We start from the raw sequence: 14,072 nt of genomic DNA, 5'->3' as shown, positions 1-14,072 counted from the left end.
CATCACACAACCCTGGAAGAGGCAGCTCAGCTGCAGGAGTCCCTGTCCCAGGATATCTGGGGGAGTGCTGCTCAAGCATCCTTGGACTTCTCCAGGCAGGAAACAGACCTGTAGCAATCCTTTCACTCCCTGGCCTCACTCCATAACCACACTTAAGTCAAAGGCTGCAAAGTTGGCAGAGGACAGAAGCCATGGTCCTGCCAGGAGAGTGTTGGACCACATCAGCCAGAGAAAGCAAGGTGCTGGAAGCCTCTGTTAGTTCTTTTAACTCAAATTCAACTCAGGGACTGAAAAATAAACTATTTGGTTTCCTGCACAAGTCACTGCCATCATTCCCTCATGTTGGAAATTTCCACCTGGAAGTTGATGGGGCTGTAGCAAAACCCCAGGGACAGCAGTCTGCTACCCCAATGCCAACAGGAATGAACATATATTCCCTTTGGGGAAGGACTTGAAGTGAACAAGCCAGAGGCTGAGCCACAGCCACTCAGGGTAGCCATTCTGCACTGGAATGAGGCAGCTACAGCAAACTAGGAAAGGCTAGGACACATCCATAGTACAGTAACTTCAGCAGTGCCAGTAACAATGACTTCATCTCATGCTAGATCCCTAGGCTTTGCTGTAGAAACAAGGGGAATTACTGCCTTAAAGTAAATGAAAAGGCATTATCACACCTTATGAGTTCTCATTTTGTCAGAGCCACCCTGGACAAGTCAGTTGACTCTGGCAGAGCAATTCCATTCCAGCACTCACTGTCACACTGGCTGTTTTGCCAGCAGAGCAATTAGAGGCTTGCAGCAGCCCTTTCAGCACACACCCTGCTCTGCTGGTAGGAGCCCAGAGACCACAGGCTGTTGTGGCTACTGACCCAGCATGCTGCCACCCAAAGCAAACTCAAGCTAAGCCCCAGCAGCCCAGGGACTTGGCAGCCACACCATGAGGTGAACATGCAGGGGGCAGTCTGGGCAACAGCAACGCTTGGCTGATTCCTCTGCAAAAGTAAAGCATAGAAACAGGGTAGCAGTGACAAGGGGGTGGGGGTGTCACTGCCTGGATTAGGGGTTTTAAGCCCTTTTCAAACACTCTGTAATACCCTGCAGCCTGCCAGCCTGCTTTTCTCTTAGATCTGAGCCCCGCTGCCTGGACAGGCGCCTGACAAGCTGTAGGAACTGATGTTACTGAGCTACGGCCAGAACAGAGCAGAAGAGAAACATTAAACATTTACATGTTTATTATAATTACAATTTACATTACTCCAAAGAGCAGCCCCACTGCTATGTTCTAATTCTTAGCAATAAGGTCCTACAAAAATAAATCCAAGCTTTTACAGTAACCTAGGTCAATGCATAACTAAAAACTTCTAGCTATGTAAGGGGTTCAGTCATCAAGGTGCTTTTTCAACAAAATTCCCTACCAACCAAAAAAGGGACACATGCCTAGAGCAATTTAACCCACTTAGTCATGCAAACAAATGTAACCCCTCCCTCCCAGCCCTTCTCCCCACATACAGGTTGTTAAAAACAAAAAGAAAACCAACTAAACTATTTACAGTATGGGGGGCACAGAGGAAACAAATTAAACATGCCCATCTGTTAAGCTTCATTATATGGACTCCCATCCCTAACTTAATGAAAACATTCCAAAGTGTTCCACCACACTCTACTAGCGTACAGAACCGTGTGTTTGGTACTACCCATGAGTGAGGTACAGACTGAGGCCAAGTCAGAGCTACAGATCCCCTTCCCAGACAGTCAGCTACTGCCAAAAACTGTTGTGAGCACACAGAGTTACGTTTGCTGCTCTTGTCCCACCACAGATGCAGCACTATCCCCCAACACTGCCCTGACCCAGCAGGGAGCTCCCAGCCCCTGAGGAGCCCCCAGCACTCTTCAGCTGGAGTGAAAGTCATAGTTCTGTGTGAACCTGCAGTACCTCCCTGCTAGTACCAGCAGACAAACAGTTGTACAATCACTTACACTACTACATGATCAACAATCCAGTATTCCCAAGTGACAATATACACAACTCCTTCAGCACCAGGAATCCATTCTTCCAGATACCAAGTGCTACTTCACACCTGCTGCCATGAACAGTGAGACCAGCAGCACCAAAAAATCCATTTGGTTCCTCAGAACAAACAAATTATAGCTGGTTTGTTTCAAGTGAGCTTTGGTTCCATGTTCAAAATAGCATGATTTATCTTCTTCAGGGTTCAGAAAAGGAGTCTGAGTTTAAGCTTAGACTGTAGCAGCCTTTGAGAGACCCAGAAAGAAGAACCATGTAAGTTAATCTGCACTTAAAAAAAACAAACCAAAAACAAACACAAAAAAAGACACCCTGAAGAAGGTACCCCTGAACACATTCCCTCTTCCAAAGAATACTCCAGCTGACAGTTGCTGGTCCAAAATAAGTCCAGAATATAAGCAGTAGTACATGAAGTTCTGTCGCTTGAGCTGAGACAGTAAACAATATGAACCATTTTCCCACATTAGTGCAGCAGTTGGTTGTTTTCTTTCTATATACAGTTTTCATCCTCTCAGGAGATGTGTGAGAACCTATTCAGAAGGAGAAGCAGAATTAGATTTGGCATCACAGGGGTCTTCCCCTGAGAAAAGCAGCAAGGTTCACACCCATGTAGCAGCTGAAGTGTATGGCTAGAGCCTCAGCTCACACAAGCAGCTCTTGCCTTCTCAGACAGAAGGCTGGCCCAAGAAATCAACAGAACAATCAACATGATGAACACATCAGAACAGCTCATACTGCCTTCTGCCACTTAGGTCTGATCAGATCAAATAAGGAACAACTCTTGTTATATCCATGAGATTGAAGAGGAAGAGTTTGCACAGATAGTTCAGGCAAAGAGTAAGAGACCAACCTGACTCAGACAATTTATTCCAACTCAAAACCAACTTGCCTCTGAAGTTACACTCTGCCAGTACCAGCTCTGTGAGCGGTCTGGTTTCGCCGTGCTGCTCCATTACCCCTTCCACCTCGAAATCCACCGCGAAAGCTGCGGCCACGGAGGAACCGTCCGGACACTCCAAACGTCTCTGTATTGAGCTTCCTTTCTTCAGCCCATGTGGTGCGCCTGGAACTGAGCACCACTGCATTCAGATTTCATCTAAACATTAGATGGCCACCAACCCAGCTAGCCAGGAAGCTTCAGGCTTCCCCATTTTCTTGAACCGAAGTACAACCAATGCCATTCACAAACTCCCTAACTCAATTCCTCTGCTAAGCACAGATCTGAAAGTGACACCTGTTGGTTTTCTTTTCCACATTGGAAAACTGAAGATGGGCCTAGAAAAAGGGTTGAACACACTCTTACTGACACTAACCCTGTCTTTTCTCAAAAACCACAGTGAAGCCTCTCCAGAGACCCAGGAAGCCCTGCCATAGATGAGATTCTGCAGTGCTGCTGAGATAGCTCTACAGCTCCAGCATGCTGCTTCCTTAGCAGAGCTGCCCAGTCCTGAACACCTTCCAGCAAGCACTCAGTGAGAAAGCTTTACTGAAGGGAAGCAGAGCCATTACCAAGGGAATTTCTCACACTGACACTGAAAGGAAGTCTGGATTCACCAGGCAGTTGGCAATATCAGTGTCTGCAGCACAAGATGAAGCTTTAATACTCCCAAAATTTAAACTTGATGCATTCCCAGAGGCAGACCTGACCTCCTCCCTACCCCAACTGCAGGCTTAGTGCCACTTGCAGACAGGAGCAAGCTATCTTCAGCACAGTACAGCCCTGATGCCTCCTCTCACAGATGAGATCAGAAATTTGTTTGAAATCAATGGGCTCAAAGTGAGTTCCAGGAAAGAACTGGAAATTCCTATAGCATAGTTTAGGCAAGTGTATCAGTATCAGCTGAAATCCTTGGGTTTCATTTGATCCCACTACATGAAGATAGGTTAAGATCAGTTGTGAGCCACCAAACCTATGGTGACACTCCCTCCTAAAGACCCTTCTGCTGACTTTCTTGTGACATACATCTAGAATTCTACACTTAAAATTGCATTTTAAAAAAACTAAGCTCTTAGAGCACAACTCACCTAGATTTCAGTTCTGAAGAAATGTTGTCAAAGAAGGACTTGGATTTATCATAATAGCAGTTGGGCCCCAGAAGGTCCTCCTCCGCATTACCATCATTGTTTTGAGTTGCCACTCCAGGGTCCCCTTTTTCTTCCCCCGTCTCTGCTTTGTCATCTGAAGATAATAAAATGTATTACATTCCCTTGATGCATTCTGAAGAGCCATCTGTTCTCCTGCTGCCTCAAACAAGATTTGAGATGCTGCCACATGTACTCATGCAGTTTCTCAGAAAGTTTATCTGTGCAGTGTTTACTACTAGCTCAGCAATTCATATTTAAGGAAGTCACAAACCTTTAAAGTTTAGCTTCTTCTTGAATTCTTTATCAAGTTCCTCTCTGTTGAATTGTGCATTTGCACTTTCAAAGTCAAAGTCACCTTCAAATTTTATTGTATTTTCCTTCACAGTAGTTGGTCTGTTTTGTCCTCTAGAACGGTTTCTGGTTCTCCTGTTTCCTGAAAGCAGGAGAGTTTAAACACTTGGTATCGCACAGGGAGGTTAAATGACTTGCTCAAGACCAGAGGAAACCAGGGTTAGAACTCAGGAGTTTCTGGCTTCCAGTCCTGTGGTTAGGCCACACCTCTTTGAGAGTAACTTCTGAACTTGGCTGTAGAAGACACATTACAGCAACACTTTAACTTTCTGAAAAGCATTCCTGGATGTCAGTCTTACCACTAAGACAGACCAACTTCCCTTCCAGTGTGAACACAGGAAATCAGAACAAGTATTACGCCAACTGAAGCTGAGGGAAGTGAGGAAAACTATCTTGCCTGTCTGGTCTCCATCTGCAAGCATAATACCATAATTAGTCTACAACCCCATCACAACGGGTGAAGTGGAACAGGCCACTGGTTTCAGAAAACCCACCCAAGACTCATCCACACACAAAGGGAGATCGTACTTTCTATAGTTACTAGTTTCCAACTGAGACACCAACAACAACTTTTTGGAAGGGCTACAACCCCTTCTACAGTGCTGCCTTGAGGCAAATTGAAGACCTGGGTCTGCAGTTTTGTTGCCTGACTCTTCTTATTTTGCTTGGGCAGAGATATTGGTTTGATTTTCGTTTTGCTGCCTTCTTATCTGTGCTTAAAATGCAGTCTTGAGATAGGAACTCTAATCTATGGAAGCAAGGGCTCCATAGCTCCTCTGTTATGGGAGCTCTGGAGATCCTTTAAAAGGCTGCCCTTCCCAGTAAAAGTATTTCAGGTTTCAGAGAAGCCAACTCACAGCACCCATTTTTAGAGTGTACCTTCAAGTCTCTAGAAAGACACTAGAATTCAGTCCCTGTAATGGTCTGGATTTCTGTAACTCCAGAACCCATTTTGTCAGGGAAGCATCTCTGGATGCCCAAAGCCTTATCAAGCTTTATTTGGTTCCCAATATTCTGCCTGATCATCCTTCACTGAAGTTAGCAATATCTGCCTTTATGAACTAACGTGACTGTTTAGTGTCAGGTTAACCTACCCGATCTTCTCCTTTGAGGTCTTCTGTTTTCATCATTCACCTGTCCTTGGGTTTGCACAGGTGCTGGCTGGACTGTATCTACTGAACAAGAAGGATAAACTTACAGGAGCACAACAACAAAACCAAACCACTTCAGTCTTGCTCTGCCCCTTTGGAGGATGCTTCAAAACAACACTTCATGCTGCAGTGGTGCACACCTACCATTTGTCTTACCGCTGCCCTGCGGCACCTGCCGACCATTGCGCTGGACCCCAGGGGTCACTTTCACTGGGGGTGGCTTTTGTGAATTCATGTTGTCAACGGGGCCAGTCTGAACTGCCTGCTCTACCATGGGGCTTTTGCGGACTGGGTGAACAGAAGGAAAGCCAGCACCTGGAAAAAATCCCAATGACTAAGTGCCTCTTGGAAAAAGTCTGTCAGCGCTATTCAAACCCTACCCACCTCTATGGAGAAACCGTTTTGTCAGGAATTACTCAAAGCTACAAATGTTTATCATTACATGTGATGTTTAAGTGGCATATACAGTAGGTAAGGCACTGCTGCCATAGCAGTTGTGGCTCTCTAATCCAGAGCCTTGAAATCAGGACCTCTACCCATTTATTTCTTAAAGTAAGTTAGACATACATGAGATAAGCAAGTCAGGTCAGTCTCTTTAACAGTTTATACCAAAATCAATTTTGTAGGTGTATCCTTGGTTATGTAGGATTTTACTTTATACAATACTTTAAATCTGAGGCAAAAATTCACTGTTTTGAAACTGCTCAAGAAAGCTTCCCCACTTTGTCCAAAAAAAAAAAAAAGAAAAAAAGAAAAGAAACAAACAAAAACCACAAACATTTTGCAGCAAAAGCTTAACCACCTCAACGCTATCCCATTTTGTAAGCCGCTTTTAGAAGTCCTTCAGTTTCATTGCTAAATTGTTAGCTGTCAGACAAAGAAAACCTGAAACCAGACCAGGATCTCAAAGTTACCCTTTTAAATTCCTTCTTGGTCAAGGCCAAAGTGTTACCAAGACTTCTGTTGCTCTTCCATCCAGGCTTATTTATTCACACTACAAAACACGTAAATACTTTTCATGGTTTGGTATACCTTACACCAATTATATTAAAAAGTGACAGTCTTCAGTACTCAGAAGAAACACTGCATTCTAGACTTAATTAGAGCTTTGGGGCTACTACAGGTTTATGTAGTTATGCATAAGAACTGCTTGGAAGCAAACTTTTAATGGAATATACTTAAGAGCAAGAAAAGTGAAAAGCTGAAGAGTACACACAGACCAAGCCACTGACACTTCTGGGTCACCCAAGTCCACATGAGATATACCCAGTAGGTAACATCATGCAGGCTCTCAGTTAGTGTACACCTGGAAAACTTGCAAGGAAGACAGACACATCCTAAGGATTATTCAGTAGGACAAAGCTGCTGTGCAAGTTTAACACAAGAAAGTTTTGAAGCTTAGCCAGAATATTGAGAAAGTATGTACAGATAGATGGCCAAACTCAGGGTAAGTACAAACAGTTTCATGCCAAAACAAGCATACATGCTTAAGTTAAAAACAGATTAAACTAATTACCATGTGTAAATGCAGGCTGCACCTGGTCTCTGCTCTGAGGACAGTCAGTCTAGTATCTCTAGACAACCTTCTTTAAAAGTATTTTACACAAAGAAGCAAGCACCCAGAACTATGTTATCTCAACCTACCACAACTCAGAAATTGCTGTTAGTCATGCTTTACTAATTGGGAGCCTTGACAAGGTATCATGCCCCATCATGCAGGAAATGTATCCTGATGTTTCCTCAATAGCAGCAATACTCCTGAATTTTCTGTTAACCTCAGTCTCTCACAATGGGGCCACCCACAATTTCAGCAGTGAGCTAATCTTCCCAGGAAAGGCTAATTTATTCCTCACCCAGTCCCTGAGGTGACAGGTTCCTGGATAGGACACAGCACATGAACATCCCTAAACCTTAGCCCTTAACCTTACACAAGAGGATCCACTATCCTGTATGTTTTTTTCCCTAACTGATACTTCTAGGACAGGTGAAATGCTTCATGTAATGAAAGCCAAAAAGAGCTGAGAACAAACTAGTTCTACTAGCATTACCCACATAAGTACTATCATTCTAGGAGGGGTTAACAAGAACAGAGTGTTTGCAAGTGTCATGCAGTTCTTCCAAATATTTGGAGTCCTCAAACTGCTGTTACCCTTGGAAGAGAGCTGATGGGGCTCTGAAGACATGTCAGGTTCTGAAACAGGTTGTGGAGACGGAGAAGAACTAGGGCTGGAAGCAGCTGCTGATGCTGGAGGGCTTACCAATTTCTCTGAAGAGATAGAGGGAAGAAGAGAGAGCAAAGATACATGGATAAGATACAAGGTAGTGAAACATCTGAAGGACTTGGAAAGAGATACAAGAATCTCTAGAACAGCATTAGAGCAGCTTATTTACAGACCTCTCTGGGAATACAATTGTTTTTCACATGTGATGCGTGTAAGGTGTGTTAGGCTAGAAATGGATTGGCTTCAACTGTTAGGTGTTCACATTACTTCCAGCTGTTGGGATTGTTTCTCTTGTGTGCATGTGTGTGCAAGTGAAACACAAGCCTCTTTGCAGCAAGATCACTGCAAAAAGCTGTTAACTACTTATTCACTGCTTATTGCAGACCAAGACTTGGCAAAGAATTTGGCATTAGTTATTTGGTTTCACAGTAGCGTACCTTTATTTTAGCAAGTAAAGTTTGTACTTACCTAAACCTAAGGAAGCTGCATACTGCTGGCTAAGCAAAGAACTGGCAGCAAGCTGGCTGTAAGGTGGCATACCTCTAAACGGGCTGTAAGGCACATGTGGCTGAAAGGATGATGTAGAGGCAGAGCCCAGTGAAGACTGTAACAAGACAAAGTACATTTCCATTTACAGTGTCCAGAAGTCAGCTTGCTTTGGCAGTGATTCTTTACTTCACATACAGCATTACTAAAGCTTAAGTAAACACTGAGGAGGGTTAGTTTACCTCTTTATGATTTTCCTGCATTCTCAGCTAGGTAAACTAGCTCTGGCTTTTGTTGACTGAAGTCTTTAGTGTTGCTGCTATTTTAAACATTACAGTGAAATTCAGGACGCTTCAAACAATCTGAAGATTCCTGGAGACACTTACTGGCCTTCATTTCACAAGTTCATACCAAAATCCAGCCTTTCATCAGCAATGTTTTATCACAGCTTTCTACCAACATTTCAGGCTAACTTACTTGAACAATGGCAGGATCTTGTGGCAGAGTATGCTGAGCTTTTGGAGGTTCACAGACAGTGATGTCTTTGATGTCACTTCCTCGGAAAATAATGTATTCATAGATTTCTTCTCTTGGAGGAGCAGGTCTGTCTGTGGGCCGGTCCTCGGTACCGAAGGATCGCACTTCATGGAAAAGATGATTGCTAGCTCAGAATTACCACTGCAGCACCATGAGAATTACGATTTAAGCAATTAAAAAGTCCTTTTGCAATACTTGCCAATTCTAACAAGAACAACAAAATGTTACCTCCAGAACCCTGAATCTCCGTATCATGCACATCTGTTCCCTCAAATGCCAAATTTTTCAGCAGCCTGTATAAACAGTTTTGTTTACATCAAGCTGTGAAGGTAAAGACCACAGACCAGCTGGAGTGAAGAATCCTGCTCCAAAGCTGAGGACTTCCCTACGGCACTGTGCTGCCACGTTCCCCTTCCCTCCCAGCACCTGTCCCATGCAAGCACTCAGCTCAAGACAACTGCTGCTGCAGCAGCCCACAGAAGAGGCCCCCAAAGCAGCAGGGGAAAAAAAAAAAAAAATCTTAGACTTTAGAGCTCAAACTTTCACCTTTGGTTTCATATATTTATTACACAGAGGTAGTTTTATCAGTTACAAGAACTTCCTACTAAAATTATCTCTACTCCATGCCACTGGTTTTATCATTAATAGCCACAGCTTAGTGATTGGTCTAAAACCTCAGTGCCTACTGAGGTTTCAATTGAGTGCAAGCTGTCAGAACCCTTGAGAAGGTACCAACCAGTGATGTTACCCAGGAGAGTGGAAAGAAATCTGCAGTTGACTGTGGCAGGTACCAGGTAGAAGTATAAGTGAACTTGAGCCATTAAAAGGTCAGATTGGGACTTACTGCACTGTTAGTGCAGTACAGCAGGCAGCATGGTTACAACAGATACTGACACCTGAAAGCTGCAATGGGCTAGAGAATGAGCATGGCCTGCACAAACAAGAGATGACTCCAAGTCACAAGCTTATCAAATGCACTAGTCTAGTTATTTTCTGTCTTTGTGAGGCTTTGCCAGCTGAGAAACACCGGCACATACTGGTTTGATGCACAGTTTCTGCAGCTGAAGAATCCTGTATTGGAGTTGCATCATTTGCTTCTAACAGGTTACCCATCACTGAATTAACTTCTCTGCCAGGACATGCCATGATTCCTGCAGTACCCTTACAAATGACATCCTTAACAGACCTTTCACAAGCACTGCCATGTCACAGTCTGTGGTGCCATTCCCACTGTACAGGTGGAAAGATAAGCACAGACAGCTTTGTCACATGGATGACAGGGAACACCACAGTTTGGCCAGAAAAAGGGCAGAAAAAGTGGATCCACTCAACTCCAGTGCTCAGCATTCCTAGTGTACTATACTGTTAATAACTTTCTGGGACCACTGATGGTTGTAGACAGGGCTACTCATCAAGACCCCTGTTCCCAGAGACAGGTGGTTCCATCACCAAGCAGCAGTTAGTGCTGCAAGCAGTCTTCACCTCTGTCCAACACGTATGTAGTCTCTCAGGGAGCAGCAAGCAGGTCAGGGCCAAACTCTTTCTCTCATGCTGATGCTGTTTAGCACCTCAACACCTCTAACTGGAAGGGAATCTTAACTGGAACAAGGAGAAGCTGTCAGTCACTTCCTTTGAAAGGCTGTCTTCCATTAGTTCCTAGGGTCTATAACCTCTCCAAGTTATTTTAGATCTCCAGCTGCTGTTTGATCATGTTACAGCTGTAACCTAGTCAACTAGAAACATTATAAACTGCAAACAGTCCTTGTGGCCTTTTAGATGTGAACTGTACCACTGGTATCCAAGTTCAAGATTAGATTATTGCAGCACACAGCTCACGGCAAGACCTACTAAGGTTATCCAGGGCATACTGCAGAATCTCATGGCTTGCCTGGAAAGAACCACGTCGTCTTTGAGCACCAGGATCAGCCTGTCAGCTTCCACATGGAGAAACACATGACTGGCAGAGCCTGAAGCTCAGTTGGCTGGTCCCAAGGTCTCCAACTAAAAGACTGGAAAACTATATCTTTGTTGGTATACAAAGCAGCAGTGAGAACATTTCAGAGGGCTTGAGCATGCCTGCCCCTGCTTTGAAGTGTTTTAACAATTTCCAGCCCATCATGAAGCACAGCTTTAAGTTCCTGAGGACGTCCAAAGGGTTGTGTCCCATGAAGAGTTACAGGGACTATTGTTTTCAGATGAACAGGAAATCAATCCCACACCACACTGCAGCTAGTGTTTTAAAACATTATCTGTGCTCATGTGTAGGGAGGGCTCAGTTGAGCTGGACCTCTGAAGGGTCAGGAAGCATAAATTTAGTGACTAGCTGTCTAGACAGCAGAGCTTATATAGCTACTTCTTGCTCAAAAACTTTAGTTTCCTCATACTTCTATGGAAGGAGTAAGTTTCTGACATTCACTGCCAGCAGGACAAAGTTCCTTTGTTTGCAACTTAAGTTTAGCACCTAGCAAGCCAAAACTTCCTTGCAGTGCTTAATCAAGCACATGGAATGTCCTTATCCAGTGTTTTAAGATATTGTGTATCTGTTGAGATTAACCAGGAACCAAATACATTGAAGTTAGCCCTGCTCTGAGCAAGAGGCTGAACCAGATTCCTTCCTGAGGTCTCCTTCAACATAAATGTCTCTATCACTCAGATGATAAAAGTCAGACTAGCACTTACATTACCTACTGAAGTTACCTGAGCCCTAAACAGGTAGTACATTATTATTAAGTCCCAGATGCCTCTACCTGAACAACTTAAACTGCATGCCAGTAATTCATGGTTCTTCCCACCCTTCAGAGCAAATCTTTCAAACCACTGTCGTTCCCCCCCCCAAGCACGCCCTTGATACTACTGCCACCAACTTGAACATTGTTGCTATGTTCATCATTCTCACACTAATTTTGATAAAAAGTCTCCAAATTCAAAGAGCTCCCTGAGCTAAAATGAAAAGCAGGGTTTGCAAAGTTTATAGACTAGCACTTCAATAAAGATAAATGTATTCTCTATCTATTGAAACAACTACTTCTTAGGCATTTCAGGCCATCAAAATTGAACACTGAGGCCATCAATAGAATAACTGCCAGAAATCTTATACAGAGCATGTGCTTTCTTACACCATAAGGCACTTCAATCATATATAGCTTTGAAACAGACCACTCAAGCTCTGAAACAGCAAGTGTCACGTGGAAGTCAGAACCTTGTGAGAAGCCATTTCTACTTGCTTCTGGGTAAAAGTGAAGAGACTTCCCTGCATGTGCAGTAGAGGAGCTTCATCCTTCTTCCAACCTCTCAATTATTTTGAGTGAAGCACTAATAAACAGCTCCATTTGTGTATTTAAATAAGAAGCTGGAAAGTGAAAATTCACACTTTAAACTCAAAAACACACACACAAACAGATGTTGAATACTCATGTCCAGCACCACATAAACATCATTATACTGAATAAACACTTTGGCACAGGCTAACTTGAGGCTAACTGAGAATCAAGTAAGTTCATGTGCCAGCAGATAGTCTTTCAAAACAAAAGATATCTGGTTTGTGGACAATCCTGATGGGTTCCTGAAGGCAACGAAGAAAGCATGAACTTCCCAGAACTGGGAAGGGCAAAAGTGAGGGAAAGAAAAAAGCTGATGTACATTAGCTAAAGTAGCCAAGCTGGACATTAAAAGCAATACAGAAGTAAGACCTCGTTTGAGACACCAAACAAGACAGGACAGGTTTTTCTGAGAGAAAATATGGGAGTTCCCAGCACAGGTAACAAATGACACCACTTAAGCAGAAGATAAAGATCACTATTTCTACAGGGACAGAAGACACAAGGCCTTGATGAGCAGCCTGCAAAGGCAGAAAAGAGCCAGACACACGTGCAGACAGCCCACAGTGCCCTGTCCATGAGTTCTCACTCTCTTCACCTGAGCAGAGTAGTTATTGATCACCAAAGGAACAAAGACACATCAAGAGCAACTGTGGTTTTTTTCCTAGCACTGGCCTGGGGCCCTGCTTAAGTCAAGCACGGAGGTACTGCTGGGCATTAACGTACAGAGAGGAAGCAAACCATGAACAGCGATGCAGACCATCACCTTTCTAGCTCTGACAATAGTATAATGAGGCAGCACTGCTGGCGGCTCTCCTTTCTCTTCAAGAGACTAGGAAACTCACCGTGAAAACCAGCGGCTGTTCAGCATTGCGGGCCCTGGCCGCCCCGCCGACTCGAAGCGAAGGCAGAGCAAACCCCCTTCACGGCTCGTCTCCGCATCACGGAGCGGCCTCACAAATGCTGACTCACGGAAACCACCAGCGCCAACGACGCTGTGCTCCAACCCCGTCGCCCCTCGCCCCAAGAGCGGATAAGCCGCGGGCCCCGCCGCAGCCCCCCACGGCGGGCTCCGACTGCCGCTCACCCAGGCCGGGCTCATTGTTCAGGGGACAGAGGCGGCGGGCGAGGCGGGCGGGCCCCCCGCCTCCCCTCAGCGAGCACCGGGCCGCGGCGCTAGAGCCAGCCTAGGCCCTTCCGCACAGCCCCCCCCAACACATACACCGCCCGGGAGGGATCCGGAGCGCCGCCTCACCCTTGGCCAGCGCCACGGTGGAGTTCTCTGTGTCGATGGTGTAGAGGATGCCCTCATAGCGGATCTGTGCTTTGGAGATCAGGCTGATCTTGCTGCCGATGTAGGGGGTCCCTGAACTCATGGCGGCGGCGGCGGCGCCGCTCTGGGCCAGGCCGAGGGGAGAGAGGAAGGCCGCGCGGGTCCCCGCGGAGCCGCCGCGGCCGCCCACGCACACTGCGGAGCCGGGAGTCCCGCCGCGCCCGCCTTATATAGGGCGGAGGGAGACGGGCTGAGGGGAGAGAGGCAGGGTTGGGGAGTGCTGCGACCCTGCCGCGCATGCGCCGCCACCGCCTGCTATTGACCAGACGGGAGACGGGGTCAGACGCGGGGGGGGGGAAGCCTAGGGCCTGGGTCACGTGACCGGCCCAGGCGAGTGTGCCACGTGCGCTGGCGGGCGGGGCGGAGCGGAGCGAGACGGGGCGGGGAGAGAGCTCGTGCCCTTCCCGCGCTGCTGCGGCGGCTGAGGGGAGGGCGCGGGCAGCGGGGCGTGGGCTCCGGTACCGGTACGGAGGAGCCGTGTGTCACTGTTCACTCACCCGTGTGACAGAGGTTTTGTCACGTAACACGAGGGGAGGGGAGAATTGTCTCCTTTCCCGTCCCCCCC

The 14,072-nt window shown here is 45.8% G+C and overlaps 1 protein-coding gene across 4 annotated transcripts; it reads right to left on the bottom strand.

Annotated features, from left to right (window-relative positions):
• Positions 1-1,220: 1,220 nt before the first annotated feature.
• LSM14B (LSM family member 14B) lies at positions 1,221-13,757 on the bottom strand. Of its 4 annotated transcripts, none has more exons than XM_054173390.1 (10): positions 13,430-13,757; positions 8,798-8,961; positions 8,303-8,438; positions 7,762-7,878; positions 5,757-5,927; positions 5,556-5,636; positions 4,382-4,543; positions 4,051-4,204; positions 2,915-3,094; positions 1,221-2,555 (listed from the first exon to the last, which is right to left on the bottom strand). In XM_054173390.1, the coding sequence occupies exons 1-9, from the start codon at positions 13,548-13,550 to the stop codon at positions 2,923-2,925; spliced, it is 1,278 nt and encodes a 425-aa protein (XP_054029365.1). In that variant the 5' UTR covers positions 13,551-13,757; the 3' UTR covers positions 1,221-2,555; positions 2,915-2,922. The 4 variants fall into 4 exon arrangements, with proteins under 4 accessions (XP_054029365.1, XP_054029366.1, XP_054029367.1 ...); XM_054173391.1 differs by having other exon boundaries at positions 5,556-5,633; XM_054173392.1 differs by lacking the exon at positions 7,762-7,878.
• Positions 13,758-14,072: the final 315 nt, after the last annotated feature.

The sequence above is a fragment of the Dryobates pubescens genome, chromosome 26 (assembly GCF_014839835.1).
Source record: "Dryobates pubescens isolate bDryPub1 chromosome 26, bDryPub1.pri, whole genome shotgun sequence".
Lineage (NCBI taxonomy): Eukaryota > Metazoa > Chordata > Aves > Piciformes > Picidae > Dryobates > Dryobates pubescens.
Note: the sequence above shows the minus strand (reverse complement) of the source record. Positions and strands in the feature narration are given on the sequence as shown.